Below are 13,180 nucleotides of genomic sequence, written 5' to 3' on the forward strand. Positions count from 1 at the left end.
GTAGCCTAGTGGTTGAAGCGCCTGCTCGTCACGCCCAAGACCGGGGTTCGATTCCCCACATGGGTACAATGGGTGAAGCCCATTTCTGATGTCCCCATGTATTGCTGGAATATTGCTAAAAGTGGCATAAAACCATACTCAATCACTCAACAAATTAACATCACAGATTACTTAGTTAGTGATTAACCCAAAGATAACTGTGGACAACAACATGAAATCAGTGACATCATTCAGACATCGTTCATTGGTTTTAATGTCTCTATCATTATGTCTGTGGCACTGTTTCACGGTTATCCACTGTGCTAGGTGGCCACAGCCATGCTTGGAGTTGAACTACAAGTTAAAAGCATTTTTAAATTCCTATTGATGTAGTATACCGTATTCGACGTAATAAGCACCCAGGGCGCTTTTAAAATTAGGAATAGGGGGCTCTTATTAGAATATAATTTTGGTGAAAAAAAACAGAGTTGAAAGATCGTAAATATCCTTGTTTATGCTGACAGTCTGAATGATATAAAAGAAAAGTCTATGCGTTTTATACACGACAAACATATATTTATAGAATTTAATTGCCCGTAATTAAGAGTGCATATAACACACGAGTGTATATTATACACAAATAAATAAGTCTTGTGCACATTGATCAATCGGAAGGGGTGCAAATTGGGATTGTTCACCAGCCAATATATTAGCAAATATCACTGTGGGCGCTTATTAGAGCCGGGCGCATATTACGTTGAATACGGTAATCATAAGTCAAACAACTGCAATGCATCGGTAGTTTTATATAATTTCAAACCTGCTGTGTGTTGATCAGCAGTTATTACGACAACTTCAGATTATTTAGCTTTGATTTGAGTAGCGACAGAGAGGAAAAGTCCAGACTTTGACACTGTCAGCAATACTTTATTCATTTCGATACACTGATTAATAGAAACATCAAGCCTTAAATTTATTGGTTTCCTGCTATTGAAATATTATTGCAACAGTTGACTACTATTGCAATAATACTGGAACATTGTTGAATACTATTGCAGCACTAGAAACTAACAGTTTTAATCCACTAGTTATTATGATAACATGTACCTAAACCATAAATGAGGGCAAATTTCTACTTGTCCTATGATAGTGACAACTAGCCCTAATAGTCACCACCACATTCAGTTGGTTTTTTTAGGGGCGGTCGGGTAGCCTAGTGGTTGAAGCGCCTGCTCGTCACGCCCAAGACCGGGGTTCGATTCCCCACATGGGTACAATGGGTGAAGCCCATTTCTGATGTCCCCATGTATTGCTGGAATATTGCTAAAAGTGGCATAAAACCATACTCAATCACTCAACAAATTAACATCACAGATTACTTAGTTAGTGATTAACCCAAAGATAACTGTGGACAACAACATGAAATCAGTGACATCATTCAGACATCGTTCATTGGTTTTAATGTCTCTATCATTATGTCTGTGGCACTGTTTCACGGTTATCCACTGTGCTAGGTGGCCACAGCCATGCTTGGAGTTGAACTACAAGTTAAAAGCATTTTTAAATTCCTATTGATGTAGTATACCGTATTCGACGTAATAAGCACCCAGGGCGCTTTTAAAATTAGGAATAGGGGGCTCTTATTAGAATATAATTTTGGTGAAAAAAAACAGAGTTGAAAGATCGTAAATATCCTTGTTTATGCTGACAGTCTGAATGATATAAAAGAAAAGTCTATGCGTTTTATACACGACAAACATATATTTATAGAATTTAATTGCCCGTAATTAAGAGTGCATATAACACACGAGTGTATATTATACACAAATAAATAAGTCTTGTGCACATTGATCAATCGGAAGGGGTGCAAATTGGGATTGTTCACCAGCCAATATATTAGCAAATATCACTGTGGGCGCTTATTAGAGCTGGGCGCATATTACGTTGAATACGGTAATCATAAGTCAAACAACTGCAATGCATCGGTAGTTTTATATAATTTCAAACCTGCTGTGTGTTGATCAGCAGTTATTACGACAACTTCAGATTATTTAGCTTTGATTTGAGTAGCGACAGAGAGGAAAAGTCCAGACTTTGACACTGTCAGCAATACTTTATTCATTTCGATACACTGATTAATAGAAACATCAAGCCTTAAATTTATTGGTTTCCTGCTATTGAAATATTATTGCAACAGTTGACTACTATTGCAATAATACTGGAACATTGTTGAATACTATTGCAGCACTAGAAACTAACAGTTTTAATCCACTAGTTATTATGATAACATGTACCTAAACCATAAATGAGGGCAAATTTCTACTTGTCCTATGATAGTGACAACTAGCCCTAATAGTCACCACCACATTCAGTTGGTTTTTTTAGGGGCGGTCGGGTAGCCTAGTGGTTGAAGCGCCTGCTCGTCACGCCCAAGACCGGGGTTCGATTCCCCACATGGGTACAATGGGTGAAGCCCATTTCTGATGTCCCCATGTATTGCTGGAATATTGCTAAAAGTGGCATAAAACCATACTCAATCACTCAACAAATTAACATCACAGATTACTTAGTTAGTGATTAACCCAAAGATAACTGTGGACAACAACATGAAATCAGTGACATCATTCAGACATCGTTCATTGGTTTTAATGTCTCTATCATTATGTCTGTGGCACTGTTTCACGGTTATCCACTGTGCTAGGTGGCCACAGCCATGCTTGGAGTTGAACTACAAGTTAAAAGCTGGTGTCCCCTGCCATGATATTGCAGGAATATTGCTAAAAGCGGTATAAAACCACACTCACTCACTCACTCACTCACTCACTCACTCACTCACTCACTCACTCACTCACTCACTCACTCACTCACTCACTCACTCACTCACTCACTCACTCACTCACTCACTCACTCACTCACTCACTCACTCACTCACTCACTCACTCACTCACTCACTCACTCACTCACTCACTCACTCACTCACTCACTCACTCACTCACTCACTCACTCACTCACTCACTCACTCACTCACTCACTCACTCACTCACTCACTCACTCACTCACTCACTCACTCACTCACTCACTCACTCACTCACTCACTCACTCACTCACTCACTCACTCACTCACTCACTCACTCACTCACTCACTCACTCACTCACTCACTCACTCACTCACTCACTCACTCACTCACTCACTCACTCACTCACTCACTCACTCACTCACTCACTCACTCACTCACTCACTCACTCACTCACTCACTCACTCACTCACTCACTCACTCAGGTATTTAGACAATGTTGAAGAAATGGAGAAGAAATATGTCTGAAATGTCCTGTATTTATCCAGCTGAGAAATAGGTAAAGCCTATGTTTGTTTTATAATGATGAAAAAAAATGTGAATGTACTAAGTACTATTTGCATTGTTTTCATGATTTATTTGTTGTAGGAGAACCATGGTCTGTTTTTACATCTAACATTATTCATATCCTACAGTAAACAGTCCCTGGTATTTTAATGTTTCTTTGATCCAGTGACTTCATGTTTGCATGCATTTTTGTCCGTCCATATATTTGGAGTATTGTTTACTTTTCACTCAAGGGTAGAGGCCTATGCTGCAGGAAGTGTCCAATTCCTGATGGCCTGTGACAGAAGGAGGATTAGCTCTGTTACTGTGTTAGTCTTCGTCCCTGCAGCCGGGAAACTCTACACTGATTTCTCACATACATAGAAACACAATTAAGTTAAGGTGCATAGTGAATAATTCATAGCAGTAAGCAGCTTACCCGTTATCAATTGATATGACTTGGTTATAGTGTACACAAGCACAGTGTTATTTGGACAGTATTATTTTGTAGGGTGCCAAGGATCTGATATAGTATTTAGCTAAATGGAATACAGGGCAACCACTTATGACATATATATTGACTGAATGGCATTAATGAGTATTATGTTAAGAAACTTAAAACTTAAAACGTTTTTTATAAATCATGTTTTATTAACAAGTTGTAATGAAATCAGGGCGGTAGATTTATGGGTTATTTTTTTTTAAAGATGTGTACATGTATTTCTTAAGGCTATAAGGGGGCACGGGTGGACCAGTCGTCTAAGGCGCCGCGATTCGCTGTGCAGAGTTGCGTCCTTTGGGCACGCCAGAAACCTATGATTGTGGGTTCGAATCCCGGTTCGCCCTGATTATGTTTCTAGGTTTGTCAGCACCATACTTGTGCTCGTGGGTTTCACCGAAGTGGTAAACGTCTGAGACCTGCATCAATTCGGGCTTTCCTCCGACATTAAGCTGTCACGCCGTGATATAACTGGAATACTGTTAAATGCGGCGATGATGCATGACTGATTAAGATGCCATTCTACTAACAGTCACACTTTTGCAACTGTGATCATTTTCATTTGAACTGTCTGCCAACTGGGATTAAGGTCATTTAGGGGCGGAGTGGGCAAGCGGTCAAGGCGGCAGGATAGCAAGTGCCAGGTGCTGAGATCGTATCCCGCTAGTGACCAGGTTGTTATTCAGCCTTGGGACAACCATGTTTACAGGTCTTTACAGTGTTGTCACTACCCCTAGTGTACAGTACATACACCCTGTACACTCAAAAGAACCCACTCGTCCGATGGTAGATGACCAGATGGTGGAAACCCCAATACGTGCATACACCTGAAACTCAAGTGTCAAAACATGTGATGTCAACCTGGGCAAGTGACTTAGTTCAAATGTGCCTCTGCTCACCCAGCAGGGAATGGGACAGAAATTGGCACTAGTCCTACAGTCCTTGCCAAACTGCCCAATAGTAAAGGTATCCTAAGGACTAGTAGAAATTTGCCATTTTTAAAGGTTTTGCTGTGTGTTATCATTATTAGGACTAGTGGACTGAAACTGTTAGTTTCTACCGCTGTGGGACCCGATATGTGCGGTACATGTAAAAACCCTCTTGCACCCGTAGACAGCTTGGGTTGTATACTCCCCAGGGAGTTAAGAATGATAACTGGAATGCAAACGGATCCACTGGTCAAATAAAACCACATTTGAGCAGATACTAGGACCTGGATACCTGTGGTATATAAATGTATAGTATAATAACTACATATTACTGGGGGCACGGGTGGCCCAGTCGTCTAAGGCGCCGCTATAAGCTGTGCAGAGTTCCGTCCCTTGGGCACACCAGAAACCTATGACTGTGGGTTCGAATCCCGGTTCGCCCCGATTAAGTTTCTAGGTTTGTCATCACCATACCCGTGGGTTTCACCGAAGTGGTAAACCTCTGAGACCTGCATCACTTTGGGTTTTCCTCCCACATTAAGCTGACACGCCGTGATATGACTGGAATACTGTTAAAAGCGGCGTTAAACCCAACTCATTCACTCACTCACGACTTATTGTTAGAGCAGCCAACTCATTAAAACAGCCACTGATGTCCCGGGTGTGGCTCCCCACATGGCTACATTATGTAAAACCCATTTATGGTGTCCCTGGTCCTAATATTTCTGGAATATTCCTAATTCAGTTTCAGTTTCAGCAAGCATGCTCAAATTTAATGATGGAAGTATTCTCAGGGACAGTAGAATTTTGTAGTTATGGGTTAATATCTCTCTGTGACCTCTTGCAGCCTGAAGACAAATGAGACGAACAGAATGAGCCACACCTACAAGCCTCTAGCAGCAGCTGTTCTAGCTCTCCAAACACAAGACAGTTACAGGTAATTGAGTGTGAGAGAATGTTGTTTTATGATCAATATTTGAGCTATCCCATGAAATTAACAATCTTTCAACTGTTTTTTTTTCACAAAAAAAATATTCTTATAAGAGCCCCCTATTTCTAATTTTAAGAGCGCCCTGGGCGATTATTATGTGGAATACGGTATCTGGATTTACACCAAGACAGTCATTGAAAGTCTATTTCAAGATATTTCGTGCACTGTTCACTCGCTTGCCCTTCCAAAGCCACCCACCCACTGTATAGGAAAGCTAGTGTCCACTATAAAGAATATTCAATTTTATGCCACCTGTTAGATGGACTGAAAATTCAAATGGGCTCTCGGTTTCTCCATCCGTCATAAACTCTTTCATTTTTTACATTACCTGTTAAACAAGCTAGAGAATCTGGAACTTTACTTGGCTGATCCCATCTGTGTGTCTAAAGGATGTACCAAGGATTCTGTTAGACATTGTGTTGAAAATTTATTTTTATGACATTTGCTCAGCTGTCTCTTTAAAAAGCTTCTTTTATTATTTTAATTTTAAATGTGGCCTCATGCCCTGTTTATGTAGTGTTTATTCATTCTGGACATCTCTTGTTGGGTTTCGGAAGCTGAATATCTTTGTGTATGGTATCCCAGCAAATGTAAACTCTCCCATCTTAAGTAATATTCCAAATGATGTGTCCTCCTTTTGGTATTTATATTGTAGTTGTATTTGTGGCATTTTTTAACATTTTCACAACCAAACACCATTCCGAAATTACCCTTTTTGCTTTGACATCTCAAGTTCCAGAATTGAATATCTATTTATATGCTGGTCATTGTGTCATACCAGCAAATTCATGTGAAAACCCTTCCTTATTTTTGCAATTTTCATGTATATTTCTTAATGATTAATCAGGATTTAACACATCATGATTCACATTCAATAAGGTTAATGCATAAGTCCTAAACATAGCTATAATATATTGAACTTTTCTATTTAGGGAGTTTGTGATGAAGCTGATTCACGAGGCCGGTGACAGCAACAGCAACACGTGCGTGGCGGGGGCGGTGTTGGGGGCGAGGCTGGGCTACTCCCACCTGCCTGCTGACTGGATTCATGGGCTACGCAAGAAGCAGACCAACTGGCTCAACACCAAGATCAACACGCTGCTGGACATGATGGGGATTCCATGATTTGTCATTAGATGTACCTCAAGGACAAACTACATTGTGAACAGCGAAACCCTGTTTATCTGGATATTGGAAGTCTAGTTGCTATGAAGAGTTGTGCCGCTTAGGTGTGTCAGAATCCAGTGATTGTGAGTTTGAATCCAAGATTCCTTTATCATCCTTGGTTTGTCAACCATCCCTGTTCTCACAGGTTCCACCAAAGAAGTAAGCATCTATGAAGACGAAGACATCAGTTCGGTTCTTCAGTGACACATGTAACTGAAATGCTGTTCAGAGTCGTTTGAGCCAACTGAATCTGATGGTACACTTCCCTGGGATATTGTCTGGATTAGCAAACTCTGGATGGAGGAATCTTAGGTATGGATGTTCCGTGTTTGTGTGTAGCTGTTTCTACCAGATACCATCTGGAAGGGTGGTTCCTGGATTAACAAGGTCCAGACCAGCAGGGTTTCTATGCAAGCATGAATATGTTAATGTAACAAACACGATTTATTATGCAGCATGGCTGTTAATGATGTGACCAAAGTGTGATATGTTTTGTACAAAGAAGATATTCAGGGCAAACACAGGAACAGGGTTATTGCTGCAAATCAAACTAAGAAGGTCAGCCACAGGCAGAAGTCACAGACTGAAGCCACAGTCGGAAGTCACAGGCAGAAGTCACAGACTGAAGTCACAGTCAGAAGTCACAGTCGGAAGTCACAGTCAGAAGTCACAGACTGAAGCCACAGTCGGAAGTCACAGTCAGAAGTCACATTAGAGTTTGTATCATGCCAGTCCTGGGTCTGTGATGGTCAGTGATGGTCAATGGTGGTCTGTGATGGTCAGTGATGGACTGGGACCAGTTCCCAACCTGCCACTTCAATGCCTATAGTGTCCATACAGCCTTTATGCTTGGTTTCCTGGGCCCACTTGCAAAACAAGAGCTTACCCCAAGAGAATCTTAAATTCCATACTTTAACATTGACATACATCCATCATTGCTCTAAGATCGTTTTGTACTGAAGGGTTGTTATTGTTGATATTTACAACTAATTTTAGTTTTCCTAATCTTGCCAAGATGGATTAGGTGATGAGGTTGTGTGGCGCACTGCATCTATTCTGTGGCATAGATTATTGCTTACGCTTTCAGTCACTGGGTGCCTGGTCCAAATTATTTACAGGGTGTTCTGATATACCTGGAATATTGCTGCTGCATAAAACATTCTCTCGCTACTCCAAACAATGTTCTTTGTGTATTTAGTTTTTGATTGTACTACATGGAAGTCAATATTTAGTATCAAGTCATCTTTTATGTTCAGTATATGCAAGGGGAGACAACTCCGGCACCTGCTATTTAGGCAATTACCAAGTGATGGAGGGAGCCAAGTGGTTATTGGGTTTGAAGCTTGTACTTGCTTGTTGTATTTTGCCACATGTGTAATAATTATAGTAGGGGAGGCATGGGATGTCCAGTTGTCAAAGCGCAGCAATTCGCTGTGCAGGGTTGTGTCCCTTAGACATATCAGAATCCTATGATCGTGGGATTGAAACCCAGATTCGCCCTGATTGTTTCTAGGTTTGTCCGCACCATGCAGTGCCTGTGGGATTCACCAAGGTGACTATGTTAAGGATCTGCATCACTTGGGGCTGTTCTCCTGTATCAAACTATATAACCATATAAGTGAAATACTGTTCAAAGCAGGGTTAAACCAAACTCAATCACTCACTCACTCACCAGTACATGGAGCAGGGGTCGATTTAACTGCTGGCTCGTTAAAATTACACAGGGCTTGCTAAAACGTAGAGTAGTAGCTCATCTGACTAGTCAAAATTTCACCATGTATGTACCATCAAAACTCATTATTTCGTGTATAATGTGCACCCCCTTCTACACAGCTGTGTTTTTTGGAAAAAAAGTGTGCACTATACTCAAGAAAATACGGTATAATATTTTCGAATTGATACTACTCGTGATCATGCAATTTTGATGAGAAACAATTTAGGGGGGATGAGGTCTTGTAAATGGTTAACTCAAAGAATGATATATGTTGATCATCTCGGTACAACATTTTTATTTGCTTATAAATCACCACAAATGAGGCAAATGGAAGCCAAGGTTTGATCTCAGAGTGCAGGAAAAGGCGTTTCAGGGGTAAAAAGTTCTAAAAGAATTTCAGGCCCCGCTAGGTTGCTATGTGACCTCAGGTTCAGCCACTTTGCAGCCTCCACCCTTTTGTTAGGCCAGTTAGTTTTGAGAAGGGCCAGTAACTTTTAGAAGGAGCAAGCCCTGCTGGCTACATACAAATTTGTTGTTAAATCTACCCCTGTGGAGTCTATGGGTTGTTTCCCCTCTCATGGGTACGGGGCGGTCGGGTAGAACTAGTGGTTAAAGCATTCGCTCGTCACGCCAATGACCCGGGTTCGATTCCCGACATGGGTACAATGTGTGAAGCCCTTTTCTGGTGTCCCCCGCCGTGATATTGCTGGAATATTGCTAAAAGCGGCGTAAAACCCCACTCACTCACTCATGGTTACTTGCAGTGACATTTTGTGTCAAATGACATGTAGTCAACTCAAATTAATGCATGTACATTTTTGATAGGCTATTAGATGATACGTGTAAACAGTTGGTTCCTAGGGTGTTGCTCTGTGTTGTGAAATCTTGTCAACTCTCTGACCATTGAAAACATATCACGTTCTGGAAAAGCAGCGTGGTTATGCTGGGACCAGAACATTACACTGTCGCAAATGATAGACCAAGAATTATTAGGTTTCACAAACAGTCATTTTTAACTGAAACTTATGCTATCCAAAAATATTATGTAGCGTTGATGTGTTTGGATGGAGAATCATAAATATTTTGTGTTGGGCTGAAATGGATATGCACACTTTGACCACATCTATGGACATTTTGACACAGTTCCACCATCTATGACTACAGTATGTTTGTCTTAACATATACCATTAATAAAAACAATGTAGGTAGGGCAAGTGTATTTTGACCTTCTTGCCAAAATGTCATGATTTTTTTGTTATTCCCAAAGTGCCTACCCATTATCCTGACACAAATTACCTGACTGGGTTCTGTCTAGACATTCTGTTTGCATGTGTCATTAAATGCCATTACTGAAGTATACTACTCAAAAGATGTTAAGGAGCACCCTATTTTTTACTATGACTAACTATAGCCATATGTCTTCTTCAGTGTTCATACCCATAGGGGAATATCTAAACCATGTAACCTCGTCGCCTGACATCAGAGTACTGTATGACATCATCAATGGAAGGTCATCAAAGGTAGAAATTGAGGGCAATACGCATAGGAAAAATAGGGCACGCTAACATGTTGGTATTGTGATGTTTTATTGTTATCTTTGAGGTAAACGTTTAAATATGTGGTTGAAATATTTTGAAAGTTTAATACAGTCAAGTCTCGTTGATCCGACACTCGTTAATCCGACAATCGGCTTTATCTGACATTAATGATTGGAACCAATTAAATCAGTGTTATTTAGACCCTTTAACCCGACAGTCTCCCACTCCGACTCCAACACACCTAATTTGCAACGAATTAATGAAATCACTCATTAATCAGTCTCGTTAATCTGACACAGTGATTAGCGTTCGTCATCTGCCCGCGAGTACACAGCCCCGTGTTTTGATGCGATATGAGTCTTAAGCTTTGCGGTACCAGTTTCAAACTTGTAACTTCCATTCCAGACCTTGTTTTTAACGAACGTTGATACTACTTTATTTCGTTTACATACTCGTTAATCCGACATAATTATATGCAACCAACCATGACAGATTAACGGGACTTGACTGTAATGTTAATTATGCTGTTATGTGAAAATGTTAACAGGGTGAATGATTTCCACATATGCCTGTAAGGATTGATAGAAATGTGTGAATTGGGCATGGTACAAGGATTTATCTAGACCTGCTCAGGGGCCGATATTTGACCCCAAGTCTGAAGCCAAAGTCAGTAAAAGTTCCAAAATTGGAAATATAGTTTCTCAATTTATTGTAGGTATGACTAATGTTATAGTTTTGTGGAGGTGATGTGTATTTCACCGACAACGAGACCAAATATAGATTAAGAGGGATTATTGTAATGTAAAGAATACCAGTTTGCACAGATGATGTTTCTAGGTTTCTCAGCACCATACCCTTCTTCGTGAGTTTCACCAAAGTGGTAAACGTCTAAGACCTGCATCACTTCAGGCTTTCTCACATTAAACTGACACGCTGTGATATAACTGGAATACTGTTAAATCGGCTCTAAACCTGACTCACTCACTCACTCATTTAATATAAAAAATGTTCAACATTGTTGTCACAGTTGAAACTTGGATAATTGAGCAAGAACCAGTGATGAACTCGCTTGTAAGGGGAATATATTTGGGCATCAGGCAATGCAAATTTAAACCCTTGTAGGCCATGACAAACATAGTCATTACTTCATGGGTTTGTTTACACTATATCTTCCATCACCTGTGAATACACATGTACACTTTGTGGTGTAATAGTGACATGTGTCTAGTTTTGATAAGCTATCAAAGTGATACTATACTCACCAATGTCAAATGGAGCCTAACTCCATGCATGAAACTTGTACCAACCTTGTCTGATATTGAAGCAATGTGTAGGGTTGATGGCAGCCAATCTTGTGCAAATACTTGTCTGAGAACTTGCAGGTTTCCATTTCACTGGAACCAGGACGTTCCTTGATTTGTGGGTTACAGCTGCTACATCCACAGAGACCTATGCACGGGGGATGGAGAAACATGTGTAAACAAGCCTGTGAAACAGTGACGATACAGGACTAATAGATAATAATAATAATAAAGTCCATTTCTTCAGCGCCATTTCCGTCTACGTAGTCGCTCATAGCGCCGCACACAGGGTCATAGACACATCTAAAGAGATAAGTCTTTAGTTTTGTCTTGAAAGTGTCCAGAGTTGGAGATTGCCTAATTTCCACTGGAAGGGAATTCCAGAGCACAGATGCAGTGTGAGCAAAAGTTCTGTTGCTGAATGCTTTGAGTGAGACCATAGGGACACTAAACTGGAGTTTATGTGCTGATCTGAGATCTCGTGCTGGCTGGTGTAGGGTAAGAAGTTCACTCAGATAGGAAGGTGCTGTACTATAGTAGTACTGGAATGCAATGCACACGACTTTGTATTCAATCCTAGATCTTATTGGAAGCCAGTGTAATGATTTTAATAAAGGATATACCATTATGTGAGGTTGTGCATCAAGTTTCAGGTCTATTTATTGATGAGGACCAGAAGCTTTTGACCAAATCATGTAGCCATTGTTGGTGGCATGCGTGGCATGTCATAGGTTTAGGTATACATGTCTGCCTTGTTTTGTATATACACATATATATATTGATTGTTACTGTTTGTGTTGAATGCCGTTGTGTGCTGTTACAGTTGTTTGCCAAAGGAAGTTCTCAGTGAGTCCCTGTCTCTTGCTATGCTAATGATTCTGCTGTGTAGAGTATTCAGACTGTGATAAATGTCACTAAAATTAAGAAAAGTGGGTTCTTTAGATTGATGGGGGAAGTTCTGTTAGATATTTCCTTTAAAACATTTACCATTTTAGTTTGATTTGTGATGAATGGCACTCTGTGGTGCTACAGGGGGTTAGTAATTCCATGTTTCAGAGTTTAGTTGTTAGTAAGTCTAGTTACATGACTAGTTATAATTAAATGGGCACTGTCTGTGTTGTACTATAAGGGAGGATGTTTTACTTACCAACAAGTTAACATATAAATGCCTTGAATTTCAAACAGAATTACGATGCCTACCAACAGTTCTATGCTTTTATGACAACTGTTGATGTCTAATAACTTTGTGAATTTTACATACAGACACAAACATACCTATTAATACTATGTGCCATGTCGTGCCGTATCTTCTCATCGGATTATGTAGGGACCCTGCACCCCTATGAGACCCTGAAATAGGACTGTTTTCATCTGGGGGGCACGGGTGGCCCAGTCGTCTAAGGCGCCGCGATTCGCTGTGCAGAGTTGTGTCCCCTGGGCATGCCAGAAACCTATGATTGTGGGTTCGAATCCCGGTTCGCCCCGATTATGTTTCTAGGTTTGTCAGCACCATACCCGTGCTCGTGGGTTTCACCGAAGTGGTAAACGTCTGAGACCTGCATCACTTCGGGCTTTCCTCCCACATTAAGCTGACATGCCGTGATATAACTGGAATACTGTTCAAAGAGCGTTAAACTCACTCACTCATGTAATGTAATGTAATGTAATGTAATTTTTTATGTAATGTTTCATTATTACACAATTCTTAAGAGTCGTGACCA

At 40.5% G+C, this 13,180-nt stretch overlaps 1 protein-coding gene across 2 annotated transcripts in view; it reads left to right on the top strand.

Annotated features, from left to right (window-relative positions):
* The window catches only part of LOC124122029, a 31,184-nt gene extending 18,220 nt beyond the window's left edge, over positions 1 to 12,964 (top strand). For both annotated transcript variants that reach the window (XM_046485188.2, XM_046485187.2), the window contains exons 9-10: positions 5,596 to 5,685; positions 6,672 to 12,964. In XM_046485188.2, the coding sequence (XP_046341144.2) occupies positions 5,596 to 5,685; positions 6,672 to 6,864 (283 nt within the window). In that variant the 3' untranslated portion in view covers positions 6,865 to 12,964. The remainder of the gene's footprint in view (positions 1 to 5,595; positions 5,686 to 6,671) is intronic.
* The last annotated feature ends 216 nt before the right edge of the window (positions 12,965 to 13,180 follow it).

The sequence above is a fragment of the Haliotis rufescens genome, unplaced genomic scaffold (genome assembly GCF_023055435.1).
Source record: "Haliotis rufescens isolate VD_foot unplaced genomic scaffold, xgHalRufe1.0.p SCAF_76, whole genome shotgun sequence".
In the NCBI taxonomy this organism is placed as follows: domain Eukaryota; kingdom Metazoa; phylum Mollusca; class Gastropoda; order Lepetellida; family Haliotidae; genus Haliotis; species Haliotis rufescens.